General features: G+C 55.8%; 2 protein-coding genes across 15 annotated transcripts in view; both read left to right on the forward strand.

Annotated features, from left to right (window-relative positions):
- Positions 1-9,374, forward strand: part of F8 (coagulation factor VIII) — a 147,270-nt gene extending 137,896 nt beyond the window's left edge. For 6 of the 14 annotated variants that reach the window (XM_045029649.1, XM_045029648.1, XM_045029651.1 and 3 more), the window contains 2 exons: positions 5,737-5,866; positions 7,336-7,862. In XM_045029649.1, coding sequence (XP_044885584.1) covers positions 5,737-5,866; positions 7,336-7,400 — 195 coding nt within the window. In that variant the 3' untranslated portion in view covers positions 7,401-7,862. Of the gene's footprint in view, positions 1-5,736; positions 5,868-7,335; positions 7,863-8,006 lie in introns of those variants that run through there. The other 8 variants (XR_006582107.1, XR_006582108.1, XR_006582109.1 and 5 more) reach the window with 4 other exon arrangements.
- A 4,900-nt stretch (positions 9,375-14,274) lies between these two features.
- MPP1 (MAGUK p55 scaffold protein 1) overlaps positions 14,275-17,873 on the forward strand; it is a 44,413-nt gene continuing 40,814 nt past the window's right edge. The window contains exon 1 of the mRNA XM_045029660.1: positions 14,275-14,857. Coding sequence (XP_044885595.1) covers positions 14,756-14,857 — 102 coding nt within the window. The 5' untranslated portion in view covers positions 14,275-14,755. The remainder of the gene's footprint in view (positions 14,858-17,873) is intronic.

Raw genomic sequence — 17,873 nt, forward strand, 5'->3', positions numbered from 1 at the left:
TACGGCTCGTGGGGTCGAGCGCAAATATTCAGTCCCCCCCATGGGCTACGAGTATCTTTATACTCACCCAACCCCGGACTCGTTGGTCGTCCAGTCGGTCAACGACAGGGAGAGGCACGGTCAACCTGCCCCTGCGCCTAAATCGAAGGACGCGCGACGGATGGACCTGTTAGGCCGCAAAATCTACTCGGCGGGCGGCCTGCAAATGCGCATCGCCAACCAGATGGTCCTCCTCGCCAGGTACGTCTTTGACATCATGACGTCCCTGGCGAAGTTTACAGAGCTCCTGCCAACAGCCTCCCGCCAGGAGTTCTCAGCAATGTTGGACGAGGGAAAGAAATCGTCCAGGTCCTCCATCACGGCCGCCCTTGACGCCGCGGACTCGGGAGCTCGGACCTTGGCCTCCGGCGTGACGATGCGCCGCATCTCCTGGCTGCAGTCCTCCACCCTGCCGCCGGAGGTGCAGTATACATTACAGGACCTGCCTTTTGACACTCAGGGTCTCTTCTCTGAGAAGACTGATTCACGAATCCAGACCCTGAAGGACGGTCGTGTTGCCATCCACACCCTCGGGATGCACATGCCGGCTCCACAGCGCAGGTCCTTCCGGCAACAACCCGCCCGGTCCTTCCAGCAGCAACGCTACCGCCCGTATAATAGCAGGCGACCGGGCCCAAATCGCCGTCGTCCTTCCGGCAACAGGCGTAATCAGGGCCAGGCCTCTTCCAAGGCCCCTCAAGGGTCCAAGCAGGCCTTTTGATGGGACGCACGAGGACGGCCCATCACTCTCCCTACCGGATCCTACCCTTCTCTTCCGCAACCGCCTCTCCTATTTCTTTTCGGCGTGGTCCCAAATAACAACAGACAACTGGGTGCTTCAAACAGTCCAGTCGGGATACCGCCTTCAATTTGTTTCGCCCCCACCTTCCCACCCACCCTCCCTGTCCCTCTTCAGGGACCCCTCTCACGAGCAATTCCTCTTACAAGAGGTCCAGATTCTGTTGAGCGTGGGTGCCATAGAGGCAGTGCCTCAAGACAGGCGGGGCAGGGGATTCTATTCCCGATACTTTCTCATCCCCAAAGCGAAAGGAGGGCTACGTCCTATCCTGGACCTTCGCGAGCTGAACAAATACCTGCTCAAGCCCAAGTTTCGCATGGTCACCCTGGGGACCATCATTCCCTCTCTGGATCCGGGAGACTGGTTTGCCGCCCTCGACATGAAGGACGCCTACTTCCATGTCGTGATCTATCCCCCTCATCAACGTTACTACCAGTTCGCCGTGTTACCGTTCGGGCTCTCCACCGCACCGAGGGTGTTTACCAAATGCATGGCAGTGGTTGCCGCAGCCCTCCGCCGTCGTCAGATACATGTCTTCCCGTATCTCGACGACTGGCTGGTTCGCGGTCAGTCTCGACGGCTGGTAATGGGCCAGTTGACAGAAATACTGTCCCTCTTCCGGCGACTCGGTCTTCTCATCAACACCGAGAAGTCCACCTTGATTCCGTCGCAGCGGGTGGAGTTCATTGGAGCGGTCCTCGACTCCTCGTTGGCCCGAGCCTGCCTACCGCAATCTCGACATCAGATGATGGTCTCCATCATCCAGGACCTCGTCACCTTCCCGACCACGACGGTGCGCTCCTGCCTCCGCCTCCTGGGCCACATGGCATCATGCACCTATGTCACCGCGTACGTGCGGCTCCACCTCCGCCCGTTCCAGTCTTGGCTCGCGTCGGTGTACCGGCCGCATCGAGATCCCATCGACATGGTGGTCACGATCACCAGGCCGACCCTCGAGTCCCTCCGCTGGTGGCTCGACCCGGAGGTCGTGTGTGCGGGAGTCCCGTTCCACCCTCCTCGCCCATCCGCCACTCTGACCACGGATGCCTCAGCGCTCGGTTGGGGAGCTCACCTGGGCGACCTTCACACCCAGGGTCTGTGGTCGCCCCAGGAGCTCGCTCTGCACATCAACGTCCGCAAGCTGCAAGCGATCCGTTTGGCCTGTCACACCTTCCGCACCCACCTGCAAGGCCGCTGTGTGACAGTGTTCACGGACAATACATCAGCCATGTTCTACGTGAACAAACAGGGCGGTGCCCGCTCCTCCCTCCTCTGCAAGGAAGCGATGCTCCTGTGGCACTTCTGCGTGACCCACGAAATTCACCTGGAAGCGTCCTTTCTTCCGGGAGTGCAGAATACGCTGGCCGACCATCTCAGCAGGTCGTTCCTCTCCCACGAGTGGTCCCTCCGTCCAGATGTCGTCCACACAATCTTCCGGAGGTGGGGGTTTCCCCAAGTAGACCTATTCGCATCCAAGGAGAACAGGAAGTGCCACCTGTTTTGCTCGTTCCGGGGTCACTCGCCGGGCTCCCTGTCGGACGCCTTCCTGTATTCCTGGAAGGATCACCTCCTCTACGCCTTCCCTCCGTTCCCGCTCGTACACCGAGTGCTACAGAAGCTGCGGAGGGACAGAGCCCGCCTCATACTCGTAGCTCCCGCCTGGCCGAGGCAGCATTGGTACACCCTGCTGCTCGAACTCTCCGTTCGGGATCCCGTCCCCCTTCCGTTGTGGTTGGACCTCATCACCCAGGACTTCGGCAGGCTCCGCCATCCGAACCTGCAGTCCCTCCATCTTACAGCTTGGTACCTGCATGGTTGACCTACGCAGAGAGGGACTGTTCGGCAGCAGTCCAGCACGTCCTGCTGGAGAGCAGAAAGCCTTCCACTCGCTCCACCTATCTGGCGAAATGGAAGCGGTTCGCGCTCTGGTGTGACCACCGAGGCCTCAATCCCTTCGTAGTCCCTGTCCCTGCCATCCTGGACTACCTCTGGTACCTTAAGGAGCAAGGTCTTGCGGTCTCTTCCTTGAGGGTTCACCTGGCAGCAGTGTCCGCCTTTCGTCCAGCTGTGGAAGGTCGGTCCATCTTCTCCAACCCGATGGTTTCCCGCTTCCTTAAAGGCCTGGACCGCTTGTACCCGCCGGTGCGGCGTCCTGCCCCGACCTGGGATTTGAACCTCGTGCTGGCCAAGCTGATGGGTCCCCCCTTCGAGCCCTTGGCCACGTGCTCCCTGCTCTACCTCTCCTGGAAGACAGCCTTCCTCGTCACCATTACATCAGCGAGACGAGTCTCTGAGCTCCGTGCTCTAACGGTGGGTCCACCCTATACTGTCTTCCACGGGGACAAGGTGCAGCTTCGACCGCATCCAGCCTTCCTCCCTAAGGTGGTCTCGGCCTTCCACCTGAATCAGGAGATCTTCCTCCCGGTCTTCTTCCCGAAGCCGCATGCCTCGCCTCGGGAGCAACAGCTTCACACCCTCGACGTCCGCAGGGCGCTCGCTTTTTACATCGAGCGGACGAAGCCCTTCCGGCGTTCGACCCAGCTGTTTATAGCAGTCGCCAACCGCATGAAGGGCGAGCCGGTCTCCTCGCAGCGGATTTCCTCCTGGGTAACGGCATGTATCCGGACCTGCTACGAGCTTGCTCGCGTGCCACCATGCCGCCTCACTGCTCACTCGACGAGAGCGCACGCCTCGTCCGCCGCCTTCCTGGCCCATGTTCCCATCCAGGACATCTGTCGAGCGGCCACCTGGTCTTCCGTCCACACCTTCGCCTCCCACTACTAACTGGTGCAGCAGTCTCGAGACGACGCAGCCTTCGGCTCCGCGGTATTACACTCCACCACGTCTCACTCCGACCCCACCGCCTAGGTAAGGCTTGGGATTCACCTGACTGGAATGCATAGGAGCAATCACTCGAAGAAGAAGAGACGGTTACTCACCGTAGTAACTGTTGTTCTTTGAGATGTGTTGCTCCTATCCATTCCAGACCCGCCCTCCTTCCCCACTGTCGGAGTAGCCGGCAAGAAGGAACTGAGGAGCGGACGGGCCGGCTGGGGTATATAACAGGCGCCATAGCGGCGCCACTCCAGGGGGCGCCAGCCGGCCCGCCGGAGTTGCTAGGGTAAAAAAGTTCCGAGATGCCGTGCACACGCGGCGCGCACACCTGACTGGAATGGATAGGAGCAACACATCTCGAAGAACAACAGTTACTACGGTGAGTAACCGTCTCTTCTCAGTGTATCCATAAGAGCATCTACAGCACTGGCCCTAGCTATGTACACTTGGACCTAAGAGGAACCAGTTTTAGGGACAAGAGAGGAGTTCAGTCATCATGATCCATTCAGTTCGTGGTCACTCTGCTAAAACTGCTGCCAAGGGGGCAGGTTAGTGCCAACTGGGTGGGGGACATGTAATGTGGTTATGAAACATCATAGCTAGTTTCTCCACTCCTGTCCTGTGCCAAAGGGGTATGTGGATATTTCAAGAGGGCAGAATGTAATTTGTTTACCCTGCCACCAAATGACCCTCCGTTTCCTTTGTAAGAAGGGCTCAGAGTTCAGGGTTGTCTCTCTGATTGCTTTGTATAAAACTAAAAATAATTTGCATCAAGGGCATTGACACTAGACGTGTCTCCTCCTCGAGCTCTTGTTATAATGGCAAAGGACAGTCACAAGGTTAGGTAAGTGAAAAGATAAGTGTATTCTTAGTTCTAATAGTTAAACACTGTGGGCTATGTAGGATCAAAAGGGGCAAATGGAACAGGAACTGAATTATACTATTCATGCTTCAGAATAAGTTCTGATTTACTGGTCCTTTTCTAAATCTACTTTTATGAAAAATCTCACTCCTTGGGTCAGCTAAAACGGGTCCTCTTGGTCTCTGTTCAAATAACTCTGAGAAAACCGCAACATTTAACAATTAATATTGGGGTCTATCTACATGGGAACACTCAGGAAAGTTAATCTGAATTAACTAAAGGTGTGGATTTAAAGTGGATGAGTTAAACTGCATTAAATTCCCATGTAGACACTCTCATTCAGAATTAAAGTGACCTTAATTCCATTTTGCTTAATTCACAGAATTAAATTAAACCAAATTAAAGCCATGTTAATTCTGAATGACAGAGTTTTAATGAAGTTTAACTCATCAACTTTAAAAGTTAATTTGAACTAACTTTCCTGAGTGTCCCCAGGCAGACGAGCCCTTAGAGATGTTCCAGTCTTTCTGAATGCTATTCAAGCAGTTTCAGCTTTCCCAAAACCTGCCTTCCAAGTTCCAAAACGTAATGAGACAGAGCCCACCTTCTCCCAAGTATCTATGTTCAGCCCAGGACCCAACCCTCATGTGGCTCTGGGACAAAGGAGTCTGCCAAGAAAGATACATGGGATCTGGATCTCCGTTGCTTCACAGATGTCAGGAGGATGTCTGTAGGTTCTACTGTACCAAGTTAGAACCTTCTTATATTACCAGACAACCAGCTTGTTCCATGTAGGCTACTAACAAGCCATCAGGTGGGCACTACCAGCCTGGTTTACATTGAAACAAGTGACCTAGAGATGCAAATTGCCTTGGGCCCTATCCTGTTCCTACTGAGGTCAACTGAGTTCACTGGGAGCACAGTCAGGTGCCATATTCCATCACCAGTCCTCAGAGCTATCCATTCCTCACTCTCTGGGCTACGGAGAGACAAGGTGGGTGAGATAACTGGCTAGGCATGTGAGGAGGCAGCAGGGACTCGCCAGTGTGATACTTTATTGGATCTCCCACAGACAGGATCAGGTGCCACATACCTTCTTTCCCTGTGGTGTTTTTTACAAAGAACACCCTGTAGCAGATTTTTTATTCTATCCCTCCAGCACCTTGCTCCTTTTGCTGACTAGAATGTGTCACCTCTGCAGGAGTCCGCAGGTCCTGGCTGGCAGACTACATGGATGATCTCTGGACCCATATCCGTGGGTCCTTCCCCCGGGCAGCTCTGTACATCTTCCCCCTTGCCTTGGGGATCATGCTCCTTCTCTGTTGCATCACGTAAGTGTGTGCATAGCCTAGCGCTCAGTGCACATTACACAGCCCCCCTCTGTGCCCCAATACTGTAGGACTGATGTTTATATAAAAAACAGGTAGTCTTCCCTTGGAAGAAAAGACTAGTTTCCTCTTGTCTAGAGCTCTGGGATGAAGACTGTGGTTGATAGCTTCATTCCTCTACAGAGGTTCTCAGACTGGGGGCATGCCCCCCTGCGGGGTATGAGAAGCTTTAGGTGAGCGGTGACTGCTGGCCAGGTGCCTGGCTCTGAAGGCAGTGCCGCTGCCAGCAGCAGCACAGAAGTCAGGGTAGCAATGCCATATCATGCCACCCTGACTTCTGCATTGCTGCTGGGGGTAGGGTGACCAGACAGCAAGTATGAAAAATAGGGCCAGGGGGTGGGGGGTAATAGGACCCTATATAAGAAAAAGACCAAAAAATTGGGACTGTCCCTATAAAATCAGGGCATCTGGTCACCCTACCTGGAGGTGGTGCTGCCATCAGAGCTGGGTGCCTAGCCAGGTATTGCTGCTGTCTGTTCTGCCTTCAGAACTGGGCGCCAGTATATGTACTTGTGTGGCAGGAGGGGCATAAACGACTACAGACACAAAGAATGGGGGTGCGATCAAATAAGTTTGAGAACCACTGCTCTAGCACAATGGAACTCTCAACAACAAGGGTTAAGCTCATCTGTGCAGGAGACAGCTTTCTTGGGGGGGAGGGTCTGAGACTGTGGAATGAATTCCCCCAGGAACCAGACTTCCCCACCTACCTTCTGCTCCAAGTGCAAGGTGCACTTCTTTGACCTGCCTCTCTAACATAAAATACATCACCCGCCCCCCAAACTGCCCCACCCTAACAAGACTGCACACGTCTCCCCCTGGGGAGAGGCTGAGAGAATAAACACCAAGTGCCAGGTGTTAGTCATGCTGCTGAATGTGCTACTGAAGGTTCTCAGCTACTACAGGGAGGAGTGTGATATAAGAACCTACACAGAACAGCAATGGCTGATGCATCCCCTCACTCTCTATGGAGTATGTTTCCAGTAAAATGGTTTGATTGGGGCACAATTAATTTCCTTTCTTTGAAAAAGAGCATTTGCAGAGCCAGGGCATTGGATGCCTTGTTGTGAAGAAGCCCTGCACTTGGTCCCCTCATGAGCAGTCTTGCTTTATTCCATTCAGGAGGTGTGACCGGTGGCCCCCACCGAAGTCCTGGCCATCCTCTGAGAGATTTATAGTCCTAGTCACCTAGAACAGGCCTTCTCTTCTTTGTCCCCATATTCCACAACTCACACTACTTTCTGGCTTTTAAATGCCATGGCCAGAAGCCTTATTCCATCAAGCAGGAGAAAGTTGTAGTTACAGCAAGTTGAGTCTTATTTTCCTTCCCCTTCCTGCCTCCTCCTCCTCTTCTCCCCGTTTCCTTTCTTCGGTGACTTAATATTCTTCTCCTTTCTCCTTTGGTTTCTCAGGGTTCTTTTGGACTGAAGAGACCAGAGGAACTTCCAGACATGCCTATGTCCTCTCAGTCCAGTGATGAGATGCCAGTTGGGCTGAGGCGCACATGGCTCCACTGAAGGAAGCTTCCCCAGGAAGTTCTAGGTGTTTGTGTTCCACAAATAGGAGATCAGCATGTGCTGTTACTTATTTCCTTTTCACATTGGTGGTTTTATCTTAATGAAAAACATTCTGACAACACCCAAATTGAATTTCATATTTTCAAATAACTCTTAGGGCTTGTCTACATAGGGACACTCAGAAAAGCCAATCTGATGAGGGTATGTCTACACTAAGGACACTATACTGGCATAGCTACATCACTGTACCTATGCCAGTATAACCTCACAGTGTAGACACAGCCCACACTGACAGAAGGGGTTTTTCAGTCGGAGTCAGAACACCACCTCCCCATACGAGGGCAGCTATGTCAACTGAAGCATTCTAACTGCATGTACACTGGGATTGAGGTCAGCCTAGCTCTGTCGGTCAGAGGGGTGGAGACCTGTGGTGACATCAATTGTAAGTATAGACCTGGCCTGAAATAAATTTAAAGTGGATTAGTTAAATCACATTAAACCCCTCTGTGGATGCTTTTATTCAGAATTAAAATGACTTTAATTCAGTTTAGCTTAATTCACTTGAGGTTAATTAATTCACTTGAGGGGAATTAAACTAAACTAAACTGAATTAAGGTCATTTTAATTCTGAATAAGAGCATCCACACGGGGTTTAATAGGATTTAACTAATCCACTTTAAATTCACACCTTGAGTTAATTCAGATTAATTTTCCTGAGGGTCTCTGTATAGATAAATCCATAGATCTTCAGTTTCTACTTTCTGATAGTCTGTTATTAATAGGGATCACATTAAATGAGCAAAATGGTTTGTCAGCACATCTTCCTATGGGGCCGTTACCAGTACATAGATCTTCAAACCCTGCTTGTGTCCATGTACCATGCCTTAATCTGTGGGCGCACACACTGACAGAATTGGCTTCCATCAGTCAGGACATGGCTCTGCTACATAAAGGGGAGGGTCTCTTGCCACACATGGCTCAAAGGCACCGATCATGAGCCCCACAAAACTATATACAAAAGTGTTGATTAATTCTTGTTTAAAATATTTATTTTTAAACGATGCCATTTTAATGGGATAAAACCTTCCTGGCTGCAATTCTGAGTCTTGGTGCTTGTCCCTCCCAAGCAGGCTGCACTGTGACATGAGGGACTTTTAGCAGCTAGAGGTCTCAGCCAAAATCAAGGTCTCCTTATAATAGACACTGAACAAACACTGTAACCTCTTCAGGGTATCAGCTGTCTCCTACTATCTAAGTAGACAAAACAGAAAGGGTGGGAGGGGGAACAGAGAGGAAATGACTTGCACAAGGTCAGTGGAGGGCTGAGAATAGAAGCTAGGTCTTCTGACTCTCCATTCAACTCCTGCTCTCCTGGACTAAATGCCTCTAAGCATTGGGAAAGGGAACACATGTGACCAAAGAGGCATGAAAGCCCTATCAGCTTTCAGGGAGATGGTGAAAGCACAGGCTTGCTGATCTTGCATCTAGAGACCAGCGTGAACCAAAACACCAAATCTGAATACCTCCAGACTTCAGGAAAGCTGGGCTCAGCATCCAGACCTCACAGCTGGGCCTGGCTGTGGGATGGGCGGGCAAATCTCAACACCCTCAGACTTTGCGTTCCAGTTTTACAATTTATTCCTATCTCTGACATACATCGCGCATATCCATATCACGTGCCTGGAGGGTACAGAGCAGTGGGCTGGTTTTGTTTGGGTCTCCTAGCCCGAGGGTTGAAATGGTAAGCCCGTTGTGACTGTCGTTTCAGAGACTGTAGCTTTTTCATTTAGTGCTGGGCAAAATTTTCAGACTAAACTTTTTTTCCCCATCAGAAAATGCAGGTTCGGGTCAACAGAAACATTTCACAAATTTGCAGCTAATTTCCCAACTGTTTTGGTGAAAAAAAATCCAAAAAGATTGAAGGGCTCATTTTTACATTTCCAGAATAAAAAGTTTTGATTTTTTTCCATTCAAAACAAATGGCATTTTGAATTTTACTTCAATTTAAAAACAAATAAAAAAAGGTTTAAAAACCCTCAAAATTAAATGAAACATTTAATTTGACCCAAAGTAGTGATGGGGCTGGGCTGGGAGTGCCCCACGGCTGGGCTGGGAGTGCAGTGGCTGCAGGCAAGGGGTTTAGACACTCCTGCAAGCGTGCCCAGGGCCCTGTGCTTCATGTCTCAGTGCAGCACCTAAATACCTGCTGCTTGTGGAAAGGTTCTAGTGTGGCAGGGGGTGAGCCAAGAATATCTCAAGGGAGTGGGACCTCACATTTCTGGGCAGGTTATTAGATTAATCTCACCTCATGATCTTCTCCCATTTGACCAGACATGTAGTGGGAGACTGGCCTGTGCGAGCTCCATGCCAAGACATAACAGGTCCAACTGCAGGCCCAGCACAGAGGTTCTACATCAAAGGAGCGAGAGAGATCCAAGTGTCATTCACCAAAGAGCAGAGCACAGCCTGGGGCTCAGTGCCAGTGAGCCGAGGGCCAGGTGGTAGCGGCTAGCCCAGGACCATTCTGCGTTAGGTGCTGTATGAACACAGAGGCAGTTCCTTCCCCGAGGAGCTCACAGCCTAAGTAACTTCCTGTTCTCTTGCTCCCTCCTCCTCCTGCCCCAGAGCCCCCATCTAATCCCCTCTCGCGCAGTACATTTGTCTCCCAGCTCCCTCTGGAGCACCCACTTACCCAGCTCCAGGGGCGGCTCTAGGCATTTTGCCGCCCCAAGCACGGCAGGCAGGCTGCCTTCGGCGGCTTGCCTGCGGGAGGTCCCCGGTCCTGCGAATTCGGCGACAGCCTGCGGGAGGTCCGCCGAAGCTGCGGGACCAGCGGCCCCTCCGCAGGCATGCCACCGAAGGCAGCCTGCCTGCCGCCCTTGCAATGACCGGCAGAGCGCCCCCCACGGCTTGCCGCCCCAAGCACGCGCTTGGCGTGCTGGTGCCTGGAGCCGCCCCTGCCCAGCTCTCTCTCTTTCTCCCATCCCCCCATCACTTACTTTCTTTCTCTGGCACACAGGGCTGGGGACTGTTTTGTGTCTTCCTTCCCTGGAGGGAGTGGGGGTAGATGACTGGGGGTATTTGGGGATATGGATAGATTGATATTTTGGGGGAGTTGGATGCTGGAGTAGATATCATCTGAGCTGTGGTGATGGATTTTGTGGGGGGCACCTGGCTGACTTGGGGACACATGGGTTTTGGAGGAGCAATATTCAGGTGGAAGTGGTTGGATTTAAGGGTGCAGTGGCAGGGGGACTGGGAATATGAATGACTGTATGCAGGCTGAAGGATTTTGGGGTACATTTTGTGAGAATAGATGGGGGATGTGGATGGGAGAGGGGCAGGGATGTCTGGGACTAGGAGGGCAGTAGCAGTGGGTTTTTGGATGGGACCTGGGGGGTGCATGGCTGTTTAGTGGAATGAGGGAGACGGGGCTGGAAGGGTGGGGATTGGAGGGGGTGCATGGCTGTTTGGGGGTGGGAAGGGACAGGGATGGAGGAATGGGGATTAGAGGGGGTGCATAGCTGTTTGGGGGTGAGGGAGACAGGGCTGGAGGGAGGAGATTTGAGGGGGGTGCATGGCAGTCTGGGGGTGAAGATGGGGTTGGAAGGATGGGGATTGGAGAGGGTGGATAGCTGTTCGGGGGCGGGAGGGGACAGGGCTGGAGGGATGGGGATTGGAGAGGGTCAGGGGCGGCTCCAGACCCCAACACACCAAGCGCGTGCTTGGGGGGAGCGCCCCCCACGGTGTGCCGCTGTGCTTGGGGCGGCGAAATGGCTAGAGCCGCCCCTGGAGAGGGTTCATGGTGGTTTGGGGGTGAGGGAGACGGGGCTGGGGGAATGGGGATTAGAGGGAGTGCATGGCGGTTTGGGGGTGAAGATGGGGCTGGAAGGATGGGGATTTGAGGGGGGTGCGTGGCTGTTCGGGGGCAGGAGGGGACGGGGCTGGAGGGATTGGGATTGGAGGGGGTGCATGGCGGTTTGGGGGTGAGGGGGCTGGGGCTGGAGAGGTGGGGATTGGAGGGGGTGCATGGCGGTTTGGGGTGAGGGAGATGGGGTTAGAAGGATGGGGATTGGAGGGGGTGCATGGCGGTTTGGGAGTGGGGGGGCTGGGGCGGTAGGGATTGGAGGGGGTGCATGGTGGTTTGGGGGTGAGGGGGCTGGGGCTGGAGAGGTGGGGATTGGAGGGGGTACATGGCAATTTGGGGGCTGGAGAGGTGGGGATTGGAGGGGGTACATGGCAGTTTGGGGGCTGGAGAGGTGGGGACTGGAGAGGGTGCATGGCGGTTTGGGGAAGTGAGGGGACAGGGCTGGAGGAATGGGGAATGGAGGGGGTGCATGGCGGTTTGGGAGTGGGGGGGCTGGGGCGGTAGGGATTGGAGGGGGTGCATGGTGGTTTGGGGGTGAGGGGGCTGGGGCTGGAGAGGTGGGGATTGGAGGGGGTGCATGGCAGTTTGGGGGCTGGAGAGGTGGGTTTTGGAGGGGGTGCATGGCTGTTTGGGGGCGGGAGGGATGGGGATTGGAGGGGGTGCATGGCGGTTTGGGGGCTCGGGAGGTGGGGATTGGAGGGGGTGCATGGCGGTTTGGGGGCTGGAGAGGTGGGGATAGGAGGGGGTGCATGGCGGTTTGGGGGTGAGGGGGATGGGGCTGGAGAGGTGGGGATTGGAGGGGTGCATGGCTGTTTGGGGGCGGGAGGGGACAGGGCTGGAGAGGTGGGGATTGGAGGGGGTGCATGGCGGTTTGGGGGCTGGAGAGGTGGGGATTGGAGGGGGTGCATGGCGGTTTGGGGGCTGGAGAGGTGGGGATTGGAGGGGGTGCATGGCGGTTTGGGGGCTGGAGAGGTGGGGATTGGAGGGGGTGCATGGCGGTTTGGGGGCGAGGGGGATGGGGCTGGAGAGGTGGGGATTGGAGGGGTGCATGGCGGTTTGGGGGTGAGGGGGATGGAGAGGTGGGGATTGGAGGGGTGCATGGCTGTTTGGGGTATGAGGGGACCGGGCTGGAGAGGTGGGGATTGGAGGGGGTGGATGGCGGTTTGGGGGCTGGAGAGGTGGGGATTGGAGGGGTGCATGGCGGTTTGGGGGCTGGAGAGGTGGGGATTGGAGGGGGTGCATGGCGGTTTGGGGGCTGGAGAGGTGGGGATTGGAGGGGGTGCATGGCTGTTTGGGGGCGGGAGGGGACAGGGCTGGAGAGGTGGGGTTTGGAGGGGTGCATGGCTGTTTGGGGGCTGGAGAGGTGGGGATTGGAGGAGGTGCATGGCGGTTTGGGGGTGAGGGGGATGAGGCTGGAGAGGTGGGGATTGGAGGGGTGCATGGCTGTTTGGGGGCAGGAGGGGACAGGGCTGGAGAGGTGGGGATTGGAGGGGTGCATGGGGGTTTGGGGGCTGGAGAGGTGGGGATTGGAGGGGGTGCATGGCTGTTTGGGGGCGGGAGGGGACAGGGCTGGAGAGGTGGGGTTTGGAGGGTGCATGGCTGTTTGGGGGCGGGAGAGGAGGGGATTGGAGGGGGTGCATGGCGGTTTGGGGGTGAGGGGGATGAGGCTGGAGAGGTGGGGATTGGAGGGGTGCATGGCTGTTTGGGGGCGGGAGAGGACAGGGCTGGAGAGGTGGGGATTGGAGGGGGTGCATGGCGGTTTGGGGGCTGGAGAGGTGGGGATTGGAGGGGGTGCATGGCTGTTTGGGGGCGGGAGGGGACAGGGCTGGAGAGGTGGGGTTTGGAGGGTGCATGGCTGTTTGGGGGCGGGAGAGGTAGGGCGTGGAGGGGCTGCATGGCTGTTTGGGGGCGGGAGGGGACAGGGCTGGAGAGGTGGGGTTTGGAGGGGTGCAGGGCGGTTTGGGGGCTGGAGAGGTGGGGTTTGGAGGGGGTGCATGGCGGTTTGGGGGCGGGAGAGGTGGGGATTGGAGGGGGTGCATGGCGGTTTGGGGGCGGGAGGGGACAGGGCTGGAGAGGTGGGGTTTGGAGGGGTGCATGGCTGTTTGGGGGCGGGAGGGGACAGGGCTGGAGAGGTGGGGTTTGGAGGGTGCATGGCTGTTTGGGGGCGGGAGAGGTGGGGATTGGAGGGGCTGCATGGCTGCTTGGGGGCGGGAGGGGACAGGGCTGGAGAGGTGGGGTTTGGAGGGGTGCATGGCGGTTTGGGGGCTGGAGAGGTGGGGATTGGAGGGGGTGCATGGCGGTTTGGGGGCGGGAGAGGTGGGGATTGGAGGGGGTGCATGGCTGTTTGGGGGCGGGAGGGGACAGGGCTGGAGAGGTGGGGTTTGGAGGGGTGCATGGCGGTTTGGGGGCGGGAGAGGTGGGGATTGGAGGGGGTGCATGGCGGTTTGGGGGCGGGAGGGGACAGGGCTGGAGAGGTGGGGTTTGGAGGGGTGCATGGCGGTTTGGGGGCGGGAGAGGTGGGGATTGGAGGGGGTGCATGGCTGTTTGGGGGCGTGTGGGGACAGGGCTGGAGAGGTGGGGTTTGGAGGGGTGCATGGCTGTTTGGGGGCGGGAGAGGTGGGGATTGGAGGGGGTGCATGGCGGTTTGGGGGCGGGAGGGGACAGGGCTGGAGAGGTGGGGTTTGGAGGGGTGCATGGCTGTTTGGGGGCGGGAGAGGTGGGGATTGGAGGGGGTGCATGGCGGTTTGGGGGCGGGAGGGGACAGGGCTGGAGAGGTGGGGTTTGGAGGGGTGCATGGCGGTTTGGGGGCGGGAGAGGTGGGGATTGGAGGGGGTGCATGGCGGTTTGGGAGTGGGGGAAGCTGTGCTTTCCCATTAGCCTCTTCTTGCCCGTTTGTTTTCCTTCCCTTCTAGCGCGGGGAGGGGGAGCGCAGCCATTGCGCGGGCGCCCCCTGCCAGCCGCCTCTCTCCGAGTTCCTGGGGTCGGACTTTCCGCCCGCAGCGGGAGCAGGGGCCGCGGCCTCCCCGGTCCGGACACTCCTCCTGTAGGGCAGCGAGGGGGAGTGACCGTGCCAGCTCCCGCCCCTTCCCTGCAGCCCGGCGCTTCCTTTCCCCGCCGGCTCCGCGCGCTGCCCAGCCGGCTGCAGCACCGCGAGCCCGCAGGCAGGGAACGCAGCCCCCCGGCCAGCCCCGGATCCCGCCCCCCGCAGGCAGCTTTACAGGCACCGGTCGGCTCGTTGAATTAATGTCCCGGCGCTAGGCGGCCGTGGAGCGCAGGGGCTGCACCCGGGAGCCTGCGCAGGGACTGGAGCCAGCCCGGGAGCCGCTGCTGCAGCGTGGAGCCGGCCCGCTCTGCTGGAGCCAGGGGAACCGGATCAGGTGGCTGGAGTCGGCGTGGGAGCGGCCGCTGCGCAAAGGCGCCGGCTCGGGTGACAGCAGAGAGCTCGGCATGACCCTCAAGTCAAGCCGGGGCGACAGCGTGAGCAGCATGCGGACGGCGCTCTCCGACCTGTACCTGGAGCACCTGCTGCAGAGCCGGCCCAAGCCCGAGGTAAGAAGGGCGCTTCCCGGGGCAGGGACAGCGGCAGGCAGCCGCAGGAGAGTAGCACGCCCCGGGGGGCTGCGGCAGCCGGGCCGGGCAGAGTGTGATGGGGGAGCCAGCAGCCGGGCACAGTGCCCAGGGCCTCTAGCAGCCAGGTCCAGGGCCGCCCAGAGGATTTAGGGGGCCTGGGGCAAAGCGGCGCTTTTACTCACCTGGCGGCGGTCCGGGTCTTCGGCGGCGGGGGGCCCTTCAGTCGCTCCGCGTCTGCACTGAAGCCCCCCCCCGCCGAAATGCCGTGGAAGACCCGGACCGCCGCGGGGCCAGGGCTTGCGGGGCCCGGGGCAAATTGCCCCACTTGTCCCCCTCTCTGGGCGGCCCTGGCCAGGTATCATACAGTGCGGGGTGATAGCCCTAGGACACTTTATGTTTGGGGGCTCCCCTCACCTGGAACACACTATAAGCTACTAACTTCCCTGGGGTAGAATTGAGTGACCAAGCAGTTTGATGTACATTTGTGGTACAGCACCAAACACATTTCATTTCCCTCTCTACAGCTGGCAAAGCGGGGGCACTGGGAGCTAAGCGGTCTGGGTCTCCCAGTGTGAATTTTGGCAAGTGTCTGCACCGCTCCATTTCTCAGTTTCTACATCTGCAAAATAGGGATAATGATCCCTTTTTTGGTGCGAGATCCACAGATGGAAGGTGCTTATTGCAAAGTCTCTTGGTTCTTATTCACTCTAGTCTCTGGCCCTTGGGCATGTGTAGCCTTTTCTGTGAGGTCACTGAAGGGTTGAGGCTGGCTTCAGTGGAGCTGTTCTTCACAACACTGAGGATCTCAGTGTTTAGGAATCCAGTTCACTTGCCTCCCCCCCCCCCACTCTGTCCACGGCACTGGCAGAGATTGTGGCCCTCATCCTGCTCTTGTTTGCTCCGGTTTGAATCCGAGGTGACTCCCTTGAAGACAGCAGCATTAGAGCAGTGTAAAACTGGTGTGAGTGGGATCAGGGTTAGAGCTGGGGGGTGCTGTGGCTGAAGAACAGGGAGGGAGTGCTTGCTCTGTGTTACTCCAGTGTTACCTCCCCGGGTGACATGGGGGCAGCATTGATTGGTTTTGGAGCCCCTGCCCCCAGCCCAGGGTACAGTGAGGAAACCCTAATCTGAGGGCAGGGAGAGCTGCAGATGCAAAAGCAGGGTGTGAGGGAAGGAGGTGGTATTCACTGTCCTTAGATCTCTGAGTGGGGCTGGGGGACAGCTGAGGGACTAACAGCTGTACTTACATCTGTAATGAACTGTCTTGCTCTGTTTCCCTGTTGCCATCACGCTGCAGCATTTCATGGGTGGCTCTCCTCTCTGGGTGGATAGGAATGGGGGTGAGGGGGGAGGCATGTGAAGCTAGTTTGGAAGAGGATTTGCCATTTTGCTCCTGGGTAGGGAACGGGTAGCTGAATGGGAGGAGGAAAGTTGCAGTTCCAAGCTAAAATGAGACTCTTTCTTGTTTTTGCTGCAAAGTTGTAGCTGGTCTGAACTGGAACTGCCTGTCACATGAGCTGATTTAGCTGCTGAGCAACCTCCGGCAAGCAGGTCCACATATCAGGCTGGAGGAGATGTAGCAATGGATTTTAGCCCTGGGAAACTGGGGCAGGCCAATCTTGCACATGCCTCCTAATTCCTACTCCTGAGACTATGATCATTGTGTGGCAGGTTTCATACACAACAGCACTGGCTGAATGGCAGTGGCATTGGTTAAGAAAACATTTGCAGTGTGCCCTCCTGCTTCAGGGCTATATTATCAGTTGGTGTAAATTGGGGTATCTCCAGTGCAGTCAATGGAGCTATGATAATTTACGTTGCCTGAGGATCTGGCCCGTTATCCCCAGAAGTGCTTAGGAATCTCAGCACTGTTAGGGTGTGCAGCTTTCAGGCTGCAAAGCTGTACAGTTGAGCAATGACTGCTTCTCTTTTTAAACCCACAAAAGCAGGGAGGAAATTGGAGACCAGACTGAAACTTTATCCTTAACCCACCCTGTTGTGCAATAAAGCAATAGAAAGAAACACAACCACCCATCATGAGTGAGTTAAATGTGAGCTTTCATCCGGAACTTTGGATTCTCTCTCTTTTTGGTGGCTGAAATCTGGCACCGTGAGGAAAGCTGAATGATCTTGTGTGTAAGATGGGATTTGGTACTTCAGTCAAACCAAAGAAACTTTTCACATTTCGTGCCCCCCATCTCACCAGCCTGGAATCCCACAGCTGACTCCACAGCAGGTGTAAATTGTTGCGCCCACATAGACTTCAGTGGAGCTGTGACAGTTTATACCCACTATGAGTCTGCTCCCCAGTCTTTCCTTTTTATGCCCTGTTCTGCATCAGAGTGTCTTTAACCCTTTAGGAGCCACAGCTAGAGAGTGACACAAGGGACATGCAATTGGTCTTGTGAAATCTGAAGAAGCTGTGTGAGGCTGGAGGGTGAAAGTCATAAACAGCAGGGCTGATGGTGAGCTGGGATGGCACAGGGCTCTTCTATTTTTTCTTAAAGGTCTCCTGATGTGTATCAGGACATTTGGGACAGGCCTTCGTAAAACAGCGCCAGGAGGGGGCTATGTATTTCTGAGCCCACGAATCAGACTGCCTAGTCACCAAGACCTAGCACTTCAAAGAAATGGAGAAAATGCTGAGTGTATGGCTAGTTACAGGCGCTCTGTTAGAATCTGAAGGTGCATCTACACTTCGAGCTGGGGCTGTAACTCCCAATTTGTGGAGAGATACTCGCACAAGCTGTGATGGAGCCAGTGTGCTGAAAATCAAGGGTAGCCTCAGGTATGTCGCCCCAAACTGGGAATTGCACCTCCAGCTCCAAGTGTAGATAGACCCTTAGGACTTCAGGCGATGGAAAAGTCTCCAGCCGTACAGTCTTGGAGCCATCTCTGACAGTGCAAAGCTGCAGTCCTCCCCCCATTTATGAAGCTGTCTAGCCCAGATCTTCAAAGGTATTTAGGCACCTGAGGGTCTGGACCTCTGTAACTG

This window comes from Mauremys mutica, chromosome 9 (genome assembly GCF_020497125.1).
Source record: "Mauremys mutica isolate MM-2020 ecotype Southern chromosome 9, ASM2049712v1, whole genome shotgun sequence".
NCBI classification, from domain to species: domain Eukaryota; kingdom Metazoa; phylum Chordata; order Testudines; family Geoemydidae; genus Mauremys; species Mauremys mutica.